Below are 18,685 nucleotides of genomic sequence, written 5' to 3' on the forward strand. Positions count from 1 at the left end.
TAACTACCCGCCTGGCACTTAATAAAGGGGTTGTATCCCCTCCCTAATCTCAGGGAAAGATCCCCACCTGGGGAAACAACCTTTCTCGGAGAGGTGACCTTGGTTAAAACACATGGCGCTAAAGAGAGCAAACATATTAAGAACAATATGCTATATTTGCCAGGTCCCTTGAAACATATGCTGTGAAGATGTTTCTTTCCTGCAGCGACTGTGTCAAGCAGCAAGGATGGACCGGCTCCCGGCAGACACTAGTTTTGTGAATCTTGCAGACGCTCTCAGTAACTAGTTATTGCATAAATAGACCTAATGTATTTGAGAATTCTTTATCAGTTGGAAAGCACATAAATATAAAGGACTAAAATTATCTAGTAATGGGAAAAAAATTTTTTTGACAACTCTGGGTCCTCACAGCTCTAAAATAATATATTGTGTTTGGCTCCTAAGCAAGAAAAGGGAAGTTTCCCTGTGTAACAGTTAAGAGCATGGGTTCTGATCACACAGACATATTAGATTGAACCCCATGAAGTAGATAACACTTGGTGATTTTTAATTTATAGAAAATGGTAATACATATATATCAAGTTATAAACATTACATAACACATATGTAATAGATACTACTAATATACACATGCGTATTTGTGCACCATTCTGTCCCTGCTGTACTGCTGTGTGCCTACAGAATTTGTGTCATTTATGTTTCTATTTCTTTAAAACTAAAATTGGTCAAAGAATACAAATCCTTAGAGCAGCTGTGAAGAGGTTTTAAAATCTGGGAATGTAAGGCTGATGTGTGGATTTAATTAGGAATTGTAGGTAAAGTCCTTAGCCTGGTACCCAAATGTTCAACTTAATGTTCAGCATTATTATGAAAGATACTTTGTGGACTATTGTGGTTTTGAAGATATTCTGGCCTCAAGTGGGTTTCAATGGCCACCCATTTCCAGAGTGTCCCTGAGTTTACAGCTGAGGGTCAATGGGAGCCGGCAGGTTCACAGGAGGTCTGACAATGCTCCAACAACGCCCACTCAGTATTGGAGTCTCACGTTACTTTTAGGCAGAAACAACCCACACCACTTTGCAGGGGCTCACCTTCCATTCCTGCCACAGTGAATCATTATGGTTTGGCTCTGGCCTGGTGTAGAAATGATCCCTTCATGCTCATCAAGATGTAAACTCATAGAGGTCGGCACCTTGCTTTTCTTGTTCACTGCTGCATTTCAGTCCTTAGTAGATGTTCTGAAACAGACATGATGTTAAAAGTAGTATTTGAATAAACAGCGAACCCCTCTTCTATGTGATAAAGTCTTATGACTACTTTGGGGTTCAATGTTTTTTTCGAGTCAGGTTGGAATAGAAGGAATATGCACACATCCACAGGTGTGAGAAATTAATATGAAAGTATTTAAAAATGAATGGTTTTCCCAATAATGACAGTATGAGATGAGATATTCTATTTATCCTTTCTAGGTCCTGAGACTCCCAACCCTTCTTCATCCCCAGCAGACAGATGAGCAGCATGAGGCCTGAGAACCAGAGCAGCGTGTCCCAGTTCCTCCTCCTGGGGCTGCCCATCCCGCCAGGGCAGCAGGGCGTATTCTTCATCCTGTTCCTGGGCATGTACCTGACCACAGTGCTGGGCAACCTGCTCATCATCCTGCTCATCAGGCTGGACTCTCGCCTGCACACGCCCATGTACTTCTTCCTCAGCCACTTGGCTTTCTCTGATGTCTGCTTTTCCTCTGTCACTGTCCCTAAGATGCTCACGAACATGCAGACTCAGCATCAATCCATCCCCTATGTGGGATGCATTTCTCAGTTGTATTTTTTCCTGCTTTTTTGTGGTCTTGATAATTTTCTTCTGGCTGTGATGGCATATGACAGGTATGTGGCCATCTGTCACCCTCTGCACTACACCACCATCATGAGGGAGGGGCTCTGTCTTCTGCTGGTGGCTGGCTCCTGGGTTGTCTCCTGTGGCAATGCTCTTTTGCACACCCTCCTCTTGGTCCGACTGTCTTTCTGTGGTGACAATACCATCACCCACTACTTTTGTGATCTCGCTGCACTCATGAAGCTGAGCTGTTCAGACACCTTCCTCAATGAACTGGTCATATTCACTGAGGGAGGAATGATTTTCTTTTCGTGTTTTGGTATTATTTTGGGCTCCTATATCCGTATAGGGACCATAATGCTGAGGGTCCCCTCCACTCAGAGACTCCTTAAAGCCTTTTCTACCTGTGGCTCCCATCTCTCTGTGGTGTCTTTATACTATGGGACAGCTGCAGGTGTTTACTTTTTCTCCTCATCATGGGGTTCCAAAGACATAATTGCTTCAATCATGTATACAGTAGTTACCACCATGCTGAACCCCTTCATCTACAGCCTGAGGAACAGAGATATCAAACAGGCCTTAAAGATGTGTGTCAATAGGGTTAAGTTCTTTAAGCAGCAATCACTAAATCCTCTGGTTGCAGTCAGGAGCACAGTGAGATAGAACTGCTAAAATTATTGTATGGTTGACACCTCTATATTACTTTCATAGTATATCCATCATGTTGTCATGTATAAGTGTTGTTATATGGTCACATTTGCTTCTAGGATTGTTAATAATTTTTTATTCATAATTGATAGTTTTTGCTTGTTCATCATCTCACAATATATTAGAGCAGTAGTTGGCAAACTGCGGCTCACAAGCCATATGTGGCTGTTTGGCCCCTTGAGTGTGGCTCTTCCACAAAATACCACATGCGGGCGTGCACATACAGTGCGATTGAACCTTGTAGCCTATGCGCAGAAGTCAGTATTTTGTGGAAGAGCCACACTCAAGGGGCCAAAGAGCCGCATGTGGGTCTCGAGCCGCAGTTTGCCGACCACTGTACTAGAAGCCTGGTGCACGAAATTCGTATATTCAGGCGGTGGGGGTCCCTCAGGTTGGCCTGCACCCTCTCGCACTCAGGGAGCCCTTCGGGGATATCCGACTGATGGCTTAGGCCTGTGGACAGTGGCCCTAAGCTGTCAGTCGGATATCCTTCGTGCTGCCACGAAGGTGGGACAGGCTCCCGCTACCACTGCTATGCTCTCCAGCAGTGAGCCCAGCTCAGGTCTTCTGGCTGTGCAGCGTTCCCCCTGTGGGAGTGCACTGACCACCAGGGGGCAACTCCTGTGTTAAGTGTCTGCCCCCTGGTCGTCAGTGCACCTCATAGCAACCTATTGTTCCACTGTTCAGTAGATTTGCATATTAGCCTTTTATTATATAGGACTAGAGGCCTAGTGCACGAAATTCATGCACAGTGTGTGTGTGTGTGTGTGTGTGTGTGTGTGTCCCTCAGCCCAGCCTGCACCCCTCCAACCTGGGACCCCTCGAGGGATGTCCAACTGTCCGTTTAGGCCCGAGCAGTCGGATATTGCTCTCACAATCCAGGACTGCTGGCTCCCAACTACTCGCCTGCCTGCCTGCCTGATTGCCCCTAACCGCTTTTGCCTGCCAGCCTGATCATCCCCTAATGACTCCCCTGCCAGCCTTATCAACGTCTAACTGCTCCCCTGCCAGCCCGATTGCCCCTAACTGCCCTTCCCTGCCAGGCTGGTCAACCTATCTGTCCTCTCTGCAGGTCTGGTCGCCCCCAACTGTCCTTCCCTGCTGGCCCGGTCACCCCTAACTGCCCTCCCTTGCCAACCTGGTCGCCCCCAACTGCCCTCCCCTGCAGGCCTGGTCACCCCTGACTGTCCTCCTCTGCAGGCCTGGTCACCCCCAACTGTGCTCGTCTGCTGGCCTGGTCACCCTTAACTTCCCTCCCTTGCCAGCCTGGTTGCCCCTAACTGCCCTCCCCTGCCAGCCCGATTGCACCTAACTGCTCTCTCCTGCCAGGCTGGTCGCCCCCCCACTGTCCTCCCCTGAAGGCCTGGTCGCCTCCAACTGCTCTCCTCTGTCAGCCCAGTCACCCCTAACTGCCCTCCCCTGCCAGCCTTGTCCCCCGCAACATCCCTCCCCTGCCAGCCATCTTTTGGTGGCCATCTTGTGTCCACATGGGGGTGGCCATCTTTGACCATATGGGGGCAGTCATCTTGTGTATTGGAGTGATGGTCATTTTGCATATTACCTGTTTATTATATAGGATATGCAAAATACCATGCAAACCTGTTACACAATCATAATTGTGGTTTGTCTCCATCTCTTATGAGATAACTGATTTTTTGATTATGCAGTTTTAAAAATTTTATGCTATCGAAGACTCACTTATTTAGCATCATGATCTGCTCCTGGTGATCTTTCTTTCTTTGTGTTTGAACTGATTTTTATATCCTGGCTTAAAGCTGATTGTGCACATCTCTTCCTAATTCACCATCAATGACATCATGTTGTCTGACTGCAATAGCCATGGTAAGAATAATTACACTATGAAAATTATGATCTGCAAAGCCTAGTTGGTAGAAAAAGAGAGGAATAGACTTTTTAAAAATGCATTTAAGATCAAACCACTTTGTTTATAATTAGGAAAAGTCTCTAGTAGTGGGTCCTACCTTAACACCTCATCTACTTCTGATAACTGTATAGATACTTTATATCCATAGATATAGATACAGATATAGATATAGATACCAGTATAGTATAGCTGGTCAAGATTCAGCTTTCTCACGGTTAGTGTATAAATGATATTTATTTTTCGTCACTTTAAACGTTTCTTTGTACTTATGTCTGTCAGGTGTGCATTATTTAAAATGTAATGCTGGTTTTTGCTTATTTTATGTAAGGCAACAATTATTATATATCTGGAGAATATTGCCTATAAACATCTAATCATAATATATTTGAATTTATATTTTCCATATTACTTTGTTTTTTATTTGCTACATCTGTTTCACAGATATCCTCTCTTGCATTCCTCCACTTGAATTAAATACATACTTTAAAATTCAATTTTCCCTCAATTAACTTATTAATCATACATTATTATTTTTATTGTTTTATAATTATTTTCTGTGCTGTATGCAGATATCACTTCTTACTTTCTTTTTAGCCATTTGAGGTATACAATTCAGTGGCATTTAGGGCACTCATCACCAATATCTCATTTTATGACCACTAAAGAACACTCTAGAGAACACCCATTGAGTATTTTGCAACTGTGAATCAAATAAAAGCAAAGATATCTATGAAGCAATGTGGAGAAATATGCAGATATATTGCTAAATGAAAAACAGCCATGTGTAAAAGAGCATGATAGCATGTTCCTCTTTATGCAACAATGAAGGGGAATAAAATACACATGTGTGTGCCCAGCTGAGCAGAAAGAAGCACAGGAAGAATAAATCAGAAACCGAGATTGTTTACCCACAGGAGGTGGGCACAAGAGATGGAGAGATGAGTCGGATTTTTTATGTAGTTTTGACTATGCTGTATTTTGCCACTAAAAAATAAATAGGAGAGGTGGTGAATAAAGCAAAAATAGATTAAAACAATACAAATGAACTGAAATTATATTTCAAATTAACTCCAAAATTAAATTAAAGAGGAAAATAAAATAAATAACCGAAGCAATTCTTGAACCCAGAGTTTTGTCTATATACTCCCACAATTAAAAATAATTTAAACAATGTTATAAGCTGTTGAGTATCATTAGCAGTGGTGTGAGTTCAAGATTCTGAAACAAGTCACCATATATCCAAAGACTCAGCAACTAAATAAACACGGAGGAAAAGGGTTTCACTCTCACTCTTGAGAAAAGGTGCTCTGCACATGGAAAAGGAGAGGCTGGGAAGGACTCTATGGTGTCAAACCAGAATTGGAGCTATCAATCAGAAATCATGGGTTTTAAAATGTATAAATAGATTGTAATTTATAGGTTTATATGAACATCTATACTGTTCCCTTTCCCCATTCTTTCTGTGCCACTCCTGACCCATCTCCTGTGGTAAAAATTTCCTTTAGTTTCTTAATTTCTGATTTTTTCTTCTGGTGTCTCTTTTATACATATTTTTCCAGTTGGCTTCCTGTGATCATTTAGTATTTTTGTAAGTAATGAAGACACCAAAAGTTTCAAAATAAATAACACTGGTAATGTATTATAAGTCAGAGAATAATAATCCATGTATCCATAATGATATTAATGAATAAATAAAGAAATGAGTGCAGAATAAGGATAAGTTCCTTCTTACAAAGGAATATCAACTTACACCTGCCAGAATGGTTCATATCAATAAATCAACAAACTACAACTGCTGGCAAGTATGTGGAGACAAGGAAACTCTAGGGAACTGTTGCTGGGAATGCAAACTAGTGCAGCCACTGTGGACAACAGTGTGGAGTTTCCTCAAAAATTTAAAAATGGAACTGCCTTTCGACCCAATGATCCCTCTTCTGGAAACATATTCTACGAATCCCAAAACACCAATCAGAAAGAATACATGCACCCCTATATTCATAGCAACACTATTCACATTTGTTAAGATCTTTAAAAAGCCCACATGCCTATCAGCAGATGAGTGGATAAAAAAGCTGTGGTACATTTACACAATGGAATACTACATGGCTGTATAAAAGAAGGAACTCTTACCCTTTGCAACAGCATAGATGGACCTGGAGAGTATTATGGTAACAAAATAAGCAAGTCAGAGAAAGACACATACCTTATGATCTCACTAATATGTGGAGTCTAATGAACAAACTGATGAACAAAATGGAATCAGAAGCATGGATACATAGAACAGAAAGGCAGAAACCAGAGGGGAGAAGGCTTGGGGTGACCAGATAAAGAAGCTGAAAGTATTAGCTAAAGAACATATTTGCGTACCTCATGGACATAAACAATAGTGTAATGAAGGCAAAAAAGAGGAGGAGAAGTGACAAGGGGCAAGTCTGCAATAATGTCAACATTAACATTTTATTCATAAAAAGAAAAAAGTATAACTAAAAAGGAAGAAGAAATGATAGAATTAGAAAACTCACCGTTAGACCACCATATTTGCCATGTGGGCATCAGCAATGGATGTGAAATATAGTGGGTGAGATTTTAATAAGAAAAATGTTAATGTTATAGTATCACAATAACTACCCAAATGATACCTATTAATTACAAATTTAAAAGAGTAACTTAAAAAATGGTAACATTATAGTGCAGACACCACCTTAACCAATTGATCAAAGATAAAAACTCTAGTAATTGGAAAAATTAATATCACAAGCCTTCTAATTATATGCACTGTGGTATATGCTGAAAACAAATGCTAAAAACAAAGCCTGAAACATATATGTATATATGCATACACACATGAAGGTAAACATCATAAAATATTAACCATTAGGGAATCTGCCTGAAGACTGTCCAGGTTTTCTTGAAACCATTTTCTCAACTTTTCTATATCTTTGAAATCATTTCATAATAAAAAGTTGAATAAAACTTTGTCCCAGCTGGAGCAATGTCCAAGGACAAAGCAGTCCAGGGCATGACTAGACTCAGGGACACTGTCCTCTAGGACTCCAGTCCCTCTGGCACTTGGACACTCAGCTCCCCAAAGGGCAGCCAGAAAATAGCCACAAGCTTGGGGACTTGGCTGCAGTCTCTCATTAGCAGTTAAGTGTCATCTGTGGACTCATTTCTCTGGAGCTGGTTAAGGAAAATGAAAGTCAGTAGAAGTACCAAGGCCCCATTGCTTCTGTGTGTCTGGATGTTAGATCTCCTGAAGAAAAGCTGAGGAGATGGGCGATAAACTGAAGCAGAAGGTGTCTGAACTCACCAATGATGAGCCCAGGTGAGGGGAGCTGGAAATCTGCACTTGGTGATGGATCTGCCTGTGTGCTAGCGGGTTCATGTATGAAACCCTGTGTCCATGACTGTGTGTGTGTATGTATTGTGTATGCTTGGGTATGTGTTGTCTTATAGTTGTGTGTGTGCCTGTGTGTTTGCTAGGTATCTGATCCACAGTCTTGGGTGTGCAGACAAGCAGACAAGTCACCTCCTGGCGTGTGGTTGGGGACTCCTGATTCATGTCTGTGGTCGTAACCACTGTCATCACAGCTGAGCATCGGGAGTGAGAATGTTGTCTCTGCAACTGGACAGGAAGATGCCGACCTCACAAGGAACCAAGGTCAGGTTCGAGAGGGCTCACACCTCTGCTCAGCAGCATGTGCTGGTACATGTGTGAGCTCTATTTATAGGGGACACACTCACGTGTGAGAACAGGAAGGTGTGTTGTTGGGTTTTCTCTGTCTGTTATCATGTGTGTGGCCACGGGCATGGGGTGTTGTTGCTGGGTTAATGATGTGCCTATGACTGAATAGGCTTAACTGCCCCATGCTGACCGCTTCCCCAGGAAGGAGATGGTAAGGAGGGTGTGTGCTGCTTGTTGTACTGAGTGTGGCTGGGTGTGTATGTGTGTTGCTGGTGTGTGTTTCTTGTGGGATATTTTAAAAATATTTTTTTATTGATTTTTTTACAGAGAAGAAGGGAGAGGGATAGAGAGTTAGAAACATCAATGAGAGAGAAACATTGATCAGCCGCCTCCTGCACACCCCCTACTGGGGATGTGCCCGCAACCAACGTACATGCCCTTGGCTGGAATCGAACCTGGGAACTTTCAGTCCACAAGCCAACGCCTATCCACTGAGCCAAACCGGTTAGGGCTCTTGTGGTATTTTTGAATTGTTTGTGGCCTTGTGAGTTTTGGTGAGGTAGGTGTATAGTGCAGAGTTATGTATATGTGGTGAGTTGAGTGTTTTCCAGGTGTGTCAGGAGTCACCTGTGTTGATGTGGATTGAGAGTGTGTTTGTGGGTGAGTGGTGCATCATTGTGTGTTGTGTATGTCTCACTTTGTGTTTTACTTGTGACTTGTATGTATGTATATGAGTATTTATTAGCTGAACCCACATTAACCATCCTTCCATTAGGATGGGAAAGTGGTCACCGGTGACTAGAATCCTCAAATCAGGTGTGTGTGTGTGTGCGCGCATGTGTGTATGTGTGTGTATCCCCTCATGCTTCTTTGTGATAATGTCTGCTTACTACTTTGGGGTTCAATGTTTTCCTGGAGCCAGACTACAATGGGGGGAAGTTTTATACATTCACAAATATGAGAAATTAATATGAACGTATTTAAAAATGGTTTTCCCAAAAAAATGACAGTATGAGATGTGATGATCCTGGTCATTATGTATAATTTCCTGAGACTCCCAACCCTTCTTCATCCCCAGCAGACAGAAGAGCATCATGAGGCCTGAGAACCAGAGCAGCGTGTCCCAGTTCCTCCTCCTGGGGCTCCCCATCCCACCAGGGCAGCAGGGCGTGTTCTTCACCCTCTTCCTGGGCATGTACCTGACCACGGTGCTGGGCAACCTGCTCATCATCCTGCTCATCAGGCTGGACTCTCGCCTGCACACGCCCATGTACTTCTTCCTCAGCCACTTGGCCTTCTCTGACATCTCTCTCTCCTCTGTTATTGTCCCTAAGATGCTCATGAACATGCAGACTCGGCAACAATCCATCTCCTATGTGGGATGCATTTCTCAGTTGTATTTCTTCATACTTTTTGCTGGTCTTGACAATTTTCTTCTGGCTGTGATGGCATATGACAGGTATGTGGCCATCTGTCACCCTCTACATTACACCACCATCATGAGGGAGGGGCTGTGTGTGCTGCTGGTGGCCAGCTCCTGGATTCTCTCCTGCGTCCATGATTTGTTGCACACCCTCCTCTTGGTTCAACTGTCCTTCTCTGCCGACAATACCATCCCCCACTTCTACTGTGATCTTGCAGCGCTCCTGAAGCTGAGCTGCTCTGATGTCTCCCTCAATAAGCTGATGATTTTCACTGAGGCAGGAATGCTTTTCTTCCTGCCTTTTGGTGTTATTTTGGGCTCTTATATCCGTATCGGGACTATCATGCTGAGGGTCCCCTCTGCTAAGAGACTCTTTAAAACCTTTTCTACCTGTGGCTCCCATCTCTCTGTGGTGTTTTTATACTATGGGACAGCTGCCGGTGTTAACTTTTTCTCCTCATCATGGGGTTCCAAAGACATAATTGCTTCTGTCATGTATACAGTAGTTACCCCCATGCTGAACCCCTTCATCTACAGCCTGAGGAACAGAGATATAAAACAGGCCTTAGAGATGTGTGTCAATAGGGTTAAATTCTTTAAGCAGCAATCACTAAATCCTCTTGTTGCAGTCAGGAGCATAGGGAGATAGATCTCCTAATATTATTGTATAGTCGACACCTCTATATAACTTTCCTAGAATATGTATTCTCTTCTCATGTATAAGCATTGTTATAAGTGCACTAGCTCATATTTGCTACTTGAGTTGTTAATAATTTTTCATTCCCAATTGATAATTTTTGCTTGTTCATCATATCTTATAAGATAATGCAAATCCTATGCAAAACAAGTTGCACAATCATAATTGCAGGTTTGCCTCTTTCTGTTTTGAGATATGTCATTTTTTTTACGTATGCATTTTTAACTTTTTTTTCCATGTATTGAAAGCAGCAAGAGGTTCCAGGACACCAGATGAACCAGTTCTGAGATTTTCCCTAAGATAGATTTTAACAGCTCTAGGTTCTTCAGTGTTTATAAAAATACAAAAGAAAAAAGTAGAGGTGGTTGTTTTTTATGAAAATCTGACCCTTGCAGGCTGAGGGAGTGAAAGTACATGTGGACAGGGGCTCTGAGGAGCTGGCTCTATATGACTGGTCACCTGTCTGCACTCCTACTGGTGAGACCCAGACAACCTGGTGCAAGTGAGTGTGTGTAGGGACTATGGTGGCTTCCTGTTCTGGCCTGAGTGGTCCCACCAAAGCACCTACACTGATCTATACTGACTGAAGGGAAGGCTGGGGCCCTCTAAGGGGTCTGTGTGGTGGCCGCACCCCCCATCCCACCCCCATAGGCAGTGGGGTAAGCACAGGTAGAAGCATGAATTCTATGGGATGCCGATGACCGAGCGAGACAAAGCCAATCAGGGACCATAAGTGACCTTGCAGAATGTATTGTGGCTGGTTCTGCCCACTGCACATGCTCCAGATGGGAGACAGACCAAGGCAGATTAGACTCAAGCCGTTACTGCAGAACCTACACTAGGCACATTTCTCCCTTCTCCGTGTTAAAGTGTCTCCTTACCTTGTATTTATATTATAAAAAATGCACTGAGGTTGGGTTAAAAACCAACCACCAAAATGGATCTCAACACAGATTTAAAGCCCAGAGGAGGAGTGTTGAGGTGATCTCACAACAACTCCTAGAGGCCCTGCCCTAGGTGCCCAAAATCCCTTCTCAGTATAAACAGTGGGTTGATTCTGTTATTTTTATTTTTTACAATAAGAAAATCTAAGTAATATTGCTTAGGAGTGCCAGAAACTGCCTCATTGGAAACAGAAACTATTTACATTAAATAAAAACCCAGTTGCAGGCTGCGTCTGCACATGTACCGCACGATGAAGCACAGTGGGACCGACCATGGAGACAGCTTCTGGCACTCACACCACAGGGGCACGTCTGCCACGTGAGAAGAAAGCAGGGTGAAGGAGGGAGTGAGGGGGAAGAGAGGAGTTCGGCTCACTCTGGTTTCGGAGCTGATTGGATAGCCAGTCCAGTCCCTCATAGAGCCCGTCCCCACTGGTGGCACAGGTAGCCTGAATGGACCAGTTCCTGTGGAGCAGAGGGGAGGCCCAGCTTGTCTGTGATCTCAGCTGCGTTCATGGCATTGGGGAGGTCCTGCTTGTTTGCAAACATGACCAGGACAGCATCCCTGAGCTCATCCTCTGCCAGCATCCACATAAGCTTCTCTCGTGCCTTGTTCACATGCTATCGGTCATTGGTGTCAACCACAAAGATGAGACCTTGACCTTGTGTGTTCTGGAGGTAGTGGCACCACAGAGGCCAGATATTGTTCTGGCCACTCATGTCCCACACAGTGAAGCTGATGTTCTTATACTCCACCGTCTCCACTTTGAATCCTATGGTGGGGATGGTGGTCATAATCTTACCCAGTTTCAGTTTGTACAGGATGGTGGTTTTCCCCGCAGCGTCCAGGCCCACCATGAGAATGCGCATTTCTTTTTTGCCAAAAAGGCCCTTGAAGAGGTTTGCAAAGATATTCCTCACGCTGTAGACTAGAGGGAGAGACACTGGCCAGAGAAACCCTCGGCAGCCGCCGTGCTTCTGTTACTCTGAGCCAGGCTTTGGTTTCGCTCCCACCCATTTTTAATGTTTTTATGTTGTAGAACACTCACTTATTTAGCATCATGATCTGTGTCTGGTGATCTTTCTTTTTTTTTTTAACTGATTTTTTTATGCTGGCTTTTGTTGGCTTCTGGCTAATTATGTTGGCCGACTGCAATCAGCCATGATAAGAATAAGTACACTATGAAAATTGGTATGTGCTACAAAGCAAGGCTGTTAGAAAAAGAGACTTTTTAGGAATGCATTTAAGAGCACACCACTAGTTTTATAATTAGGAAGAGTTTGTTGTAATGGGTCCCTACCTTAACACCTCATCTACTTCTGATATTAATATAAATACTTTATATCAATACTAGGGGCCCGGTGCATGAAATTTGTGCATGGGTAAGTTCCCTAGGCCTGGCCAGCAATCAGGGCTGATCGGGGCCTTCTGGCTGCTAGCCGGGTCCTTCCTTCATTCCACGTCGTCCCCTAGTGGTCAGCGCACATCATAGCGAGCAATCAAACTCCCCGTCACTTGGTCGAACTCTCGAGGGGACACTTTGCATATTAGCCTTTTATATAGAGAGATAGGTATAGATACATATACAGATATAGATAAGATAGAGATATAGATAGAGATATAGATACTAGTATAGTATAGTATAGTACAGTACAGTACAGTACAGTATAGTATAGTCAAGATGCAGCTTTCTTGTGGTTACAGTAGGTCTTCAGGTTACATCTGAGATCCATTCCTATGGCGCGATGTAATGTGGTTTTCGCCTTAAGTCAGAACCCACATACATAAGCACCTATGTCACTCACATGGAGCAGATACACAGCAGTAATATAGTGAAACAGAAAAAAAATTAAAAGAAAGATAACAATTCTTGACCTTTTCTTCTGGTAAATAAATAATAAGAAACATAAAGCCTATTATGCTCAATTAATATCTGACCAAGGAGGCAAGAGCATACAATGGAGTGAAGATAGTCTCTTCAGTGAATGGTTTTAGGAATATTGGACAGATGCATGCAAAAAACAATGAAATTAGATCACCAACTTACACCATACACGAAAAATAAACTCAAAATGGATAAAAGACTTAAATGTAAGACGTGAAACCATAAAAATCTTAGAACAAACAATAGGCAGCAAAATCTCAGATATCTCTCATAGTAAGAATGTGTTTCCTGATACACCTCCTAGGATAATGGAAACTAAGGAGAAATAAACAAATGAGAATACATCAAAATAAAAAGTTTCTGCACAGCAAAAGAAGCCATCAACAAAATAACAAGAGAACCTATTGCATGGGAGAACATATTTGCCAATGATACATCCGATAAGGGGTTAATATGCAGAATTTATAGGGAACTCATACAATTTAACAAAAGGAAGATAAACACTTGAATTTAAAAATAGGCAAAGGACCTAAATAGACACTTCTCCAAAGAGGACATACAGAAAGCCCAAAGGCATATGAAAAAAATGCTCAAGGTCACTAATCATCCGAGAGATGCAAATCAAAATGACAATTAGATACTATCTCACAGCTGTCAGAATGGCTATCATCAACAAATCAACAAATGACAAATGTTGGTGAGGATGTGGAGAAAATGGATCCTTCATACATTGCTGGTGGAAATGCAGACTGGTGCAGCCACTGTGGAAAACTGTATGGAGTTTCCTCAAAAAAATAAAAAAGGAATTATCATTTGACCCAGTAATCCAACTTCTAGGAATATATCCCAAGAAATAAGAAACACCAGTCAGAAAGGGTATATGCACCCCTATGTTCATAGCGCACAATTTACAATAGCTAAGATTTGGAAACAGCCTAAGTGCCCATCAGCAGATGAGTGGATTAGAAAGCTATGGTCCATCTACACAATGGAATACTACACTGCTCTAAAAAAGAAAGAACTCTTACCATTTGCAACAGCATGGATGGACCTGGAGAGCATTATGCTAAGCGAAATAAGAGTTTGTTGTAATGGGTCCCAAATAAGAGTTTGTTGTAATGGGTCCCTTTCTCCACCCAGTCAGAGAAAGACTAATATCACATGATCTCACTCATTTGTGGAATATAATGAACAACATAAACTGATGAACAAAAATAGATCCAAGACACAAAAGCATCAAACAGACTGTCATACCTCAGAGGGAAGGCAGGAGAATTGGAGTGGGTGGAAAAAGATCAACCAATGAAATTGTATGCATAACCCATGGACACAGACATTAGAGTGGTGAAGGCCTGGGGGGAGGTGGTGCAGGCGGGCTAAGAGAGGTCAATGGGGAAAAAAGGGGCCATATGTAATATTTAAACAATAAAGTTTTTTTAAAAGAAAGGAAAAAAAGAAATTGAGGAAAATACATATACCTTGCTCACGGATCTGAAAAATTAACATCATTAAAATGTCCATAGTACTCAAACCAATCTAGGACAAATATTCCAAAGTTATATGGAACCAAAATGTCCCCAAGAACCTCAGCATTCTTAAGAAAAAAGAACAAAGTTGGATGGATGCATCACAATACTTGATATCAAACTATACTTCCAGGCCATTATAATCAAAACAGCCTGTCATTGGCATAAGAACAGGAATACAGAATATATGGAACAGAACAGAGAACCGAGAAGTCAACTCATGGCTTTCTAGTCATTAGTATTTGACAAAGGAGAGAAGAGCATAGAATGGAGTAAAGACAATCTCTTCATGATTGGTGTCGGGAAAATTGGATGGATACATGCAAAAAAATGAACTAGACCACCAACTTACACCATACACAAGAATAAACTCAAAATGGGTAAAAGACTTAAATATAAGTCGCAAAACCATAAAAAATCCTAGAAATAAACACAGGCAATAAAATTTGACACGTTTCTTGTAGCAGTATTTTTGCTAATATATGTCCTAGGGCAATGGAAAGAAAGGAAAAAATAAACAATGGGACTACATGAAAATATAATGATTCTACACAGCAAAAGAAACCATCAACATAATGGAAAGGGAACCACTGTATGAGAGAACATATTTGCCACTGATACATCTGATAAGGGGTTAATTTCCCAAATATGTAAATAACATCTACAACTCAACACCAGGAAAACAAACAATCCAGTTAAAAAATGGGCGAAGGACCTAAATAGACACTTCTCCAAAGAGGACACACAGATGGCCAATAGACATATGAAAAAATGTTCAATATCACTAATCATCTGAGATATGCAAATTAAAACCACTGAGATGTCACCTCACACCTGCCAGCATGACATCATCAATAAATCAATAAATCAACAAACAGCAAGTGCTGGCAAGGATGTGGAGAAAAAGGAACCCTAGTACACTGTTAGTGGGAATGTAGACTGGTACAACCACTATGGAAAAGAGTTAAAGTTTCCTCCAAAAATAAAGATGGAACTGTCATTTGACCCCATGATCCCACTTCTCAGAATATATCCTAAGAAGTCTGAAACACCAACCAGAAACAATATATGCACCCCCATGGTCATAGCAGCATTATTTACAATAGCTAAGATCTGGAAACAACTCAAATGGCCATCAGTATGTAAATTGATAAAAAGTACAGTGGTGCATTTGCAGAATGGAATACTATACAGTGTAAAAAGAAGGGTCTCTTAACCTTTGAGACAGTATGGAGGGACTTGGAGAGTGTTATGCCAGTCAGAGAAAGACAAGTAACACATGATCTCACTTATACCTGGAATCTAATGAACAAAATAAACTGATGAACAAAAGAGACCCAGCATGCAATGGACTGATGTATTTCAGAGAAAAGGGGGTGGGAGGGGGGACAGGGAGAGATTAACCAAAGAACTAATATGCATATATGCATAACCATGGACACAGACAATAGAGCAGTGAAGGCATGGGGAGGGGGTGGCAGCGGGGCAGAGGGGAGTCAATGGGGAAAAAGGGGACATCTGTAATACTTTCAACAATAAAGATAAATTTTAAAAAATAAAAAGAAGTTACAAAATACTCATGAAGATATAAATTACAGCATAAGGAACATAGTCAATAATATTGTAATAACTGTGTGTTGCCCAGTAGGTACTGGAAATATCAGGATGAACACTTTGGAAAGTACATGATTGTCTAACCACTATGCTGTACATGTGAAACTAATACAAAATAATATTGTACGTAAACTATAATTTAATTTTTTAATTTAAAAAACGAGAAAAAGGAAAGTAAGTATAACATGATCTCATTCATATGTTGAATCTAATGAACAAGAAAAACTGATGAACAAAATAGATCCAGAGACATAGAAGCATGGAACAGACTGACAAATCTTAGCGGGAAGGCGGGGGAGCGGGGGTGGGAAGTGATTAACCGGGGACCTTATATGCATATATGCATAGCCCATGGACACAGACAGTAGTGTGGTGAAGGCATGGAAGGAGGGTTGTGGGACGGAGGGGGTCAATGTGAAAAAATACAAAGGAGACACGTGTAATGCTTCCAACTAATAGATACATTGAAAAAATAAAAACACCAAGATGTTTTGAGGTTTAAGTGACATATAATAAGTTTAATATATTGAAAGTATACAATTTGGATAGTTTTGACATATGTATACACCCATTAAGCTATGACTACAAGCTGTCAGGACCAGGAAGTTTCCCCAAGCGTACCTCCTGCTGCCTTTTTGCTCCTCACCTCTGTCACCCAGGGCAACCACTGATCTGTTTCTGTCACATCAACTAGTTTGCACCTTCTAGAAGCTTATCTAAATGGTTCATACAGAATATATTCTTTTATTGCTGTCTTCTTTCACCCAGCATAAGCATTTTGAGATTCATCTATGTTTAATATGTATCAATACATGGTACATTCTTTGAGCTCATTAGATCATGCTTTTTATTGGCAAGTAGTATTCCATTGTTTAGATGTACCACAGCTTTTTTGCCCATTCATATGTTGATGGACATTTGAGATTGTTCATAGTTGCAACCCTGATTTTTGTTGTACCCCAGCACTTTTTGCCATTCACTGACCATATTTTTAATTAAAATTTGTTTTCTGCTCCCCCTGCTTGAATGTGTGCTCTCCAAGAGGAATTTCTGTTTGTTTTATTCACTGCTGTGTCTCCAGAGTATATATCTTACTTTTGTGAGAACCTTAGTAATTATTTAAGAGAACGTGTCAATGAATGAACAAATGAATTCACTCAACATTACCCAGTGCCTATTTCAGCCATAGCTGATACTTAGTGTTACACAGACATTGACAATAATTCTAAACATTTATTAACCTTCCATTATGTGCTCATTTAATCATCCCTCAAACTCACCTGAAGAGTATTCTTATTATTATTATTTCCACTTTGAAGGACCCAAGTCTCAGAGATCTTTGATAAATCTCTCAAACATGCTCTCTTAGTAAGGGGACGGAGCCCAGAGTCTTTCCCCTAGAGCCTACAGATGCAATCCCATTGTCCCTGAACAAGGCACAGACCCTACCCTATAGGACCCCACACAGGATGGGGACACCAGTACATTTGAATGGGCTTTGTGTTGGAACAGAGGTCTGTATAGTGTTTTGCCAGCTTGCTGAAGCTCCGTACACTGCCTGGGCCATTCACTGCTGTGCAGAGGAGCTAAAATTGTGATGCAGAGGCCACGGGCAACTGAGAACCTCCTGCTTCCCATCCAGAGACTTGACCAGAGGCCCGAGATATGACTGACATTAAGAACCCTTTCTCCTGGGACTCCAGGTACAGCTCAGCTCCTCTGGCCCCTAAACATGTTCCATCCCAAGGGGCCTGGAGGAAGTTGGGCAGTTATCTCAATTGACTGCTGCTCTACTCAGGGACTTGGGGCTGTCTCCCTCTGGGGTCTCTTTCTGCTACTAACAGGGGATATTCTGCCTGGTGTTTTGAAGCTGGTGAACAAACATGAGAGTCTGTAAAGGTCCTAGGGCCATAAAGGTTTATTCCCCTTTCCTTTAATCCTGGGTCTCCTGCACAGGAACTGAGGATTCGGGAGACAGCACAGAGCACAAGGTATCAGAACTCACAGCCCTGGTATAGCTTAGAAGGGAACCAGAAATCTCCATAGTCGTGTGTGTGTGTGTGTGTGTGTGTGTGTGTGTTGTATGACTTTGTGTATGTGTGTCACTTACTCACACACTGAATGCCTCCACCGAGGACATGTATAAGTCAGAGAAGGCGGAAAGTTTCCACAGCGATGTCTGCCTTATTTTCCTTGTGTTTGTTGCCTGTGTGCTGCATGGAAGACCTTGTGCATCACTTGTGATTCGAATGTGTGACTGCCTGTGACTGCAATGTGTGTGGTGGAGGATGCTTGATAGTTACGTGTGTGCAACTGTGTTGCACACGTGTGAGTGTGTTTTGTGTGAGTTTTGCATAGATTTGTGTGACACGGACTCACACTCTGGCTGTATTTACTTAGCTTGAGTGTAAGCCAGGGAAGTCTGTAAGTCTCCCTTTGGCAAGGCTGTAGCTGTGATAGTGTGTGAGTGCTCTTGTGTGTAAC

At 42.0% G+C, this 18,685-nt stretch overlaps 2 protein-coding genes and 1 pseudogene across 2 annotated transcripts; 2 read left to right on the top strand and 1 right to left on the bottom strand.

Annotated features, from left to right (window-relative positions):
* The first annotated feature begins 1,509 nt into the window (after positions 1 to 1,509).
* Positions 1,510 to 2,496, top strand: LOC139020419 (olfactory receptor 1J4-like). The gene has a single exon (XM_070430058.1). It carries the CDS (start codon positions 1,510 to 1,512, stop codon positions 2,494 to 2,496), a length of 987 nt encoding a protein of 328 aa, XP_070286159.1.
* Positions 2,497 to 9,205: 6,709 nt separating this feature from the next.
* LOC139020420 (olfactory receptor 1J4-like) lies at positions 9,206 to 10,183 on the top strand. The gene has a single exon (XM_070430059.1). It carries the CDS (start codon positions 9,206 to 9,208, stop codon positions 10,181 to 10,183), a length of 978 nt encoding a protein of 325 aa, XP_070286160.1.
* A 1,285-nt stretch (positions 10,184 to 11,468) lies between these two features.
* Positions 11,469 to 14,123, bottom strand: LOC139021009 (ADP-ribosylation factor 1 pseudogene; annotated as a pseudogene).
* Positions 14,124 to 18,685: the final 4,562 nt, after the last annotated feature.

Source organism: Myotis yumanensis, unplaced genomic scaffold, assembly GCF_028538775.1.
Source record: "Myotis yumanensis isolate MYYU_CA2020_CCGP unplaced genomic scaffold, mMyoYum1.0.hap1 SCAF_12, whole genome shotgun sequence".
Classification (NCBI taxonomy): domain Eukaryota; kingdom Metazoa; phylum Chordata; class Mammalia; order Chiroptera; family Vespertilionidae; genus Myotis; species Myotis yumanensis.